This window comes from Priapulus caudatus, unplaced genomic scaffold, assembly GCF_000485595.1.
Source record: "Priapulus caudatus unplaced genomic scaffold, Priapulus_caudatus-5.0.1 Scaffold1662, whole genome shotgun sequence".
NCBI lineage: Eukaryota > Metazoa > Priapulida > Priapulimorpha > Priapulimorphida > Priapulidae > Priapulus > Priapulus caudatus.
In genome coordinates, this window is record NW_014578723.1 from 29,917 (window position 1) to 36,338 (window position 6,422).

Genomic DNA, 6,422 nt, shown 5'->3' on the forward strand with positions numbered 1-6,422 from the left:
TAAACGAAATGCGCCTACTTTAAATCTATGCAGAGTGTGCGTGTGCAACTAGCATCAAACTTATCTGTAAACTACGTGTGCGCATCAACTCATTAGCATCAGCTGATACTACACTCAACGCATAAAACTCCCTGAGAATAAACTCAAAGAGTGACCGAGTGCAAGAGACTTGAGCTTACGTCGTGGCGTGCTTGCGTTTCCTCGTGGGACTGCTGAGCCGTGGCAGCGCAATGCCTCTCACTGTCGCACTGATCACATCGTCGATCGTTTCTCTGACGAGGTCTTTGCCGTCATGCAGCGTGCTGCTCGACGCCGCCGCCGCCGCCGCCACCACCGCCGCCGCGTCGGCTTTGCGCCGCTCGCTCTCAGTGCGTTTCTGCCGCAGCCGCTCCCGCCGCTCATGCTGCTTCATGATCGCATCCATGATGCGCTGCTGCTCCTGCTTCGCACTCAGTCGGTACTGATGGAAGCGATTGCTGGGCGCGTCTGGGTCGGACTTGCGCGGTCGTCCTGGGCCGCGCTTCCGCGGCTGGGCCGCCCCCAGTACTGGCTCAGGCGAATTCTCTCGCTTCGACGCATTGAGATCGACAGTCGCGCCCTTGTCTGGGTCACCAACGGCGTCCTCTAGCAGGGGAAGGTCGGCAGGCCCGCCGCAGACAATGTCGATGACCTCATCAACGCTCGTGTACTCGTCATAGCGATCCCGCACCTGCTGCCAAAGGTCGTGCATGATCTTATTTTGCTGTGACTGCATCGCAGAACTGCAGTGCTGCGACGAGCCAGCGCCCAACCCAGACTTTCGCCGCCTCGCCATGGTGTCGGGTCGATCGCCAGGCGTCACTGAGAGGTTGGAGGACTCTCCACCATCACTGAAAGTGCCGTGAAAACTCTGGAAGAGTCGGCCGGCCAGGTGTCTGCCAGACTCGGCGTTGGCACTGTGGTGTCTCGGAGAACCGGCGTGGCTGTAGGACGATTCGAGCATCTTGTGGCGCTTCTTCAAAGGTAGTCGTTGTTCGTTGGGATCGGTTGTGCGCGGCGTCGGCGCGTAGTACCTGTTCTCGCTCTGCACTTTCTTTTTCCGCACACGCTTCAGCGAGATGAGACTCTCCTTGGTAAGTATGTTGAAGTGCTTGGTAACCATCTCTGCCTTGCGAGGCCGCCCGACGCGCCTTTTGAAGATTGCCAAGACCCTTTTTCCGCTTCCATAGTCACACACCCGGAACACACTGGGAGGACTACAACCAAGAGAACCTTGTTCTGGTTCGGAGTGATCCGATATAGTGGCCCTGTCAAACAGTTGCGTCAAATCGTCTAGCTCGTCTAGAAACACGGGATCTACGATGTTCTTATGCTTGGATTTCACCTTGCACGCGCGCTTCCGCAACTTCGTAAGGACATCCTTCTCAAATTTACCCTTGTTGCGGTAGAGCAGCGCAGCCTGCATAGTGGACGGGTCGTCGAGCCGCAGTGACTTATGCCTAGCCTGCGCTTCCGCAGACTCCGCGTTGGCGGCCAAGAGATGAGCTTTGTTCGCGTTCCGATAGCGCTCCAGGAAAGAGGCTGCCGCCGTCGCGCTCGAGCCATACTCGCCCAGCACAGGCGAGCGTTTGCATGCACTGCTTTGCACCTCGCTGGATTCACTGCAGATGCTCGCCACGCTATCTGCTCGCTGACTGTCCGTCACCGAAGCCACGTCTTGGTTGCGCCGCCTTCGCTTTTTCAGCTTGAGAGTCTTACCAAATATGTGCTTGAGTCGCCTACGATGTAGAACAGCTGCCTTTGATCGATTGTGCTTTGCGCTTTTCGGAGCCGCACCTGACGTCCGCGAGATGTCGAAATCGTCCTTATCTGAAAATTGGCTCTCAATAGAGCTCTCGATGCTCCTCACGAGCGAGCGCAGTTCGGAATCGCCCTTGTCACTCACGCGGGCCTTCACCACGTGAGGCTCCGGCAAGGGCTCTTTTCGCGGGCGTCCCCGCTTACGCTTAGGCATCGTTCCCGATGGATTTACACTAATAGATCCCGTTCGCTGCACATTTCTTATAAGTTTCTGCATAGCGCGGCTCGACTCTGGAGTTACGGGCTGAGAGAGCTTGTTTGAAATGCTAGCGATTACTGCCGACAGGCTATCCGACTGCGGCAGGTTGGCCAACTGCTGCTTGAGAAGGTCAGTGCGCTTTTGAGACAGTGCACCCTGCAGGGCTAGGAGTATTGTCTTCTTGTTCGGCGAGCCTTTTGGCCGCCCTCGTCCGCGCTTCACCCTCACTGCTTGCTGGCTTTCGACGGCGGCGGCGTGACTCAAATGGCTCTCTAGGTGGCGCTGAATAGTGTCGGACAGCCGTCCGCAGGTCGACGCCGGCTTGCTAGCCTGCGCGCTCGTGCTACGCTCAACGGGAGCCATGGGGTGAAGCTTGGGAGGTTTCGCTGGCGGGCGGCGACGCCCCCGCGTCTTCGCCGGTTCCGTTATCGGAGGCGGCAGCTCGTCACCCTCCTGGCTAGTGGCGCTGTCCTCTGCCTGCTCCTCGGTGAGAGACGCGGCAAATTTCTCAAACAGAGACTTCTTCAGCACTGGACTGGAGGGCATATGCTGGAGAACATCCCTCGGTCGACGAGCTCTGTCCTTGTCGCTGCTCCGCAACAGCTGACTTTGCTCGTCCTTGGTGAACTCAAATGTGGGCATATCGACACTACTCAAGACGTGTGGTGTTTTTGGTTTGCTCACTTGCTCTTTCAGTTTCGACCGCTGTTTTGAGCTCCTTCTCTGTGATGTTTTCGATTTGTGACTACGCTTGGCACTGGGTTGCGACGTGACATCGTTAGTAGACTCCGACTGTGAATGTTCTTTCTTCACCGAATCTTGAGGAGCTTCAGGTGACAATGTTTTCTTATTAAGATCTGCAGCAGGCTCCTTGTCTTTACGTTTACCTGCAGGCTTCTCCAGCAGTTTCTCAGTTTTACTGCTCTTGACTGCCTCCAGACCATTTTGAACTAACTCACTCTTCATGGAGACACTGGTGATAGAAGTAACTATCCCTAGAGTGGATATCTCTTTGGAGTGATCGTTCTGCTTGATTGAGATTTTAGCAGCAGCGGAAAGGCCCATTTTTTTACAACTGGAAGATTTCTTTTTGGCTTTTGAAACTTTGGCATGAGTTTCGATGACTCTAGATATGCCAACCGACTGCTTATCTGTTTTGGAAGTCTTGCCACTTTCAATAGAATTTAAACTGTTTCCAGCAATACCCTTTCTGGGGCTACTATCCATTACCTTGGGTGTGCTCACATCACTGTCTGTAGGCAGTTTTTCGGAAGCTTTCCTCTTCTTAGGTAATCGTGACAATGGCCTCTTCAAGGACCGTGGCTTGTTGTTTTCGCCTTCAGAACTAGCCAGTACCGCGGGCTCCTGCTTAGCTATGGGTGCTTCCGACAATTCGGATTCACATGATTGAGCCTCAACCAGCCCCATTGACTTGGTTATTGCTGCCTCAGTATGTAACTCAAGTGACACAATGCCTGGTCCTATGGAGGACGCCGGTTCAACGGGTGGCGTTAGACGCTGCGACACTGGTAATTGATGAAGCGGTTTCACAGTAGAGGGTAGTTGTGGGCTAAATGTCGAAACAGTTGCTTCCGGTAATGTAGTCACCGGCTTTGAAGTTGGTGTGATCAGTGGTTGGCCAGACGACCCTAACCCTGGCTTAGTCATACTAGAGCCAGTACTCGCAACTGCAGCTGTTTTGCTTTTAGCACGAACCATATTTTCAGCATTCGCTGATGATTTGGGGAAAGTAGTGGGCTTTATAATTCCAGCAAGCTTTTTAGACACTCCTGGTTCTGTGAGAGGTTTGCCACCATTGAATCCTGCTGATTTGTGTGTTGATAATACATTACCTCCTGTTGTTACATTCTCTGTCTTAGCAGCAGTCATGCTAGGTTGGTCATTCTCATATGCTATCTGGCTGGAGTGCAACTCTTTTCCAGTGGTCTCATGGAAAAGGTCCTTATTACTTCTAGTTCTGACTGGGGCCTCACCAGCTTTGTTCGGTATCGATGCTTTACCATCTGACGTTGCAGGCATATCAGTGACAGTTACAGCAACAGGGGAGATGCACGTAAGAGATGACTGTGAAGGTATTATACTAACTATTTGCTCAGTTACTTCTACAGATGAGACTTCTGACTTAAGTTGGGCACTACTGCCCTCGTTACTTTTGCCTACTGCTGATGAAGACACAATCACTGACGCCCTAGGTAACGACATAGATTTATCAGATAACTCAGTACATAAACTCAGTTCTGTTGGCTGTTGGCAGTCAGAACCATTGATGGACTCAGTATTCGTTACTGTGAGGTTGAGATCCCATGACTTTTTTTGAAGACTTTCGTTTGAATACAGTTTGTCAGTATCCATTACAATGTTTTGTACCACCGATTGTTCTCCTACATTTTCATTGACTGTTACAGGCTCTTGCGATGAGTTCTCATGAATTCCTTTTACTGAATCTGCTTGAATGGGGTTTTCAGCATGGCATCTAGTGGGGTTTAGTTGCTCCTGATCAAGAGCTGCATGCCCATATATATCACCAGTATCTTTTGATTGTACTATGTCTTTTTCTTCAGGGCCTTTCTTACTAGACATATTGACACTAGAACATTCTGCACCTTCTGCATTCTTGCTTCGAGCCTTTTGAAGCTCATTAGATTTTTCTATCTTTGTGTTCGTAGAACATATAGGTTCTTCCTTAGAAATATTAGGCAACCCCTCTCCAGCTACATCCTTGGCCTGCACAGTCACAAGTTTACCCTGCTGTAGTGAAGATATCTTCACATCTACAGTCCGTTCACCAACAGAACCTCCATCAAAGTGCAGATCATCTCGATTTTTCTGTGACGGCACGCACACAGTATTTTCGAGTACCCTGCCTTCCAACTGGGTTGTCTCACTGGTTTTTCTATGAGATACCTGCTCCTTGGCTTCTTCATCATTTACAACACACAGCTTAATATCAGTAGGTTTGAGCATTGGGGACGATGCAGTTTTGGCTGTTTCATAAGCAAAGTTCTCTGACACGACATTCGATTTCCTGTTGTTACACACAGAGTTTTCTGTGCTTGGTTGCATTTCTAAACGTTTTTCATTTATGTGCCTTGAACGAGTTTTCTGTATTTTTTCACTGGACAATTTTGATCTATCAGTGGAATACAAAGGAGCTCTCGTATCATCTGCTAGCCTTAGTTTCCTAAAGTCTCTTTTGTCAGCCAGACCACTCACATTCCTTACGTTTTTTACAGTGTTTACACCCGTATCTTTCTTCGTCTTGTTATCTCGCATTGTTTTTATCATGCCAGAACCATCACTCTTTTCACCATCCTTGTCATGCTTTTCAATGCACTGTCGAATGCCTTCGTTTTTATGACTCGCCTCAATCATGGTAGTGTCTTGTGGTATTGCAGTGGTCGTTCCACACTGCTCATCAATATCCCTTCTACGCTCGTATTCCAGAGAACGCTCAATTCTGGTCATACAACTACTATCGGTCTTTTCTAATTCATTAGCAGTGACAACACCTTCCCGATGAATCCCAGACTTCTCCGTGTGACGAAAGATGGTTTTTGGTGACAGCGGAGCAACACTAACAATGACAGATGGCAAATCCAGGCTGTTATCTGGTGACAGGTCTTCAGAAGTGCTTGAAAACCTAGTATCAACCGTTGTCACTTTCCAGTCCACCTGCAATATAAATGCATGGAATAGGTATAAAATAGTAAAAATTACTTGTTAATCGAATTTGTAACAATGGATACAAAAAGCAGCTACTAACAACTCTTGCGCCCTCGGCGATGCGGTGTGGCTCGCTGGGACATTGGATATCGACGCAACACTCGGCGAGCTAATCTTTGACCTATTTACAGCTGCCTTTTGTTTCAAGTTAGGCGGTTTATACATTCGGTTTGCTGGCAACAGAATGGATAATCGTGTCGTACGTTTTAGTCTGTCAGGCCCCTCCCTACGTTGCCCAAACCAGGCGCGCCCGCCCTGTTTGGGAAAAATTCCCCACGTTTCAATCGTTGCGCCCCGTTTAAATTACCTCCGCCACGATTAAATTCCACCACAATAAAAGTTTGACAGAGCGGGAATCGATCGTCAAAAATTCCCATTCGACCAGGACAACAGACGCGTGTATTTTTACCGTCCTACACTACGCATGTACTGCAGACCACACACAAGTACAAACAGTCACCCTGTCCCAAACCCTAACACTAACTGTAAACCGACTCGGCTATATTATATACAAGTACCCCAAATACCGTCTATGGTGTGGTGGCGATTTTACGCATTAGTAGTGTTGTCAATCGGTTGTAATTTCGTAATCGATCATCGGTTGGACCCAAGTAACCGATGATCGGTTACAATCGGTTAC

The 6,422-nt window shown here is 49.7% G+C and overlaps 1 protein-coding gene across 2 annotated transcripts in view; it reads right to left on the reverse strand.

The window, feature by feature from the left end:
* LOC106817282 overlaps window positions 1-6,422 on the reverse strand; it is a 31,808-nt gene that overhangs the window by 21,009 nt on the left and 4,377 nt on the right. For both annotated transcript variants that reach the window (XM_014821941.1, XM_014821940.1), the window contains exon 3: window positions 180-5,731. In XM_014821941.1, coding sequence (XP_014677427.1) covers window positions 180-5,731 — 5,552 coding nt within the window. The remainder of the gene's footprint in view (window positions 1-179; window positions 5,732-6,422) is intronic.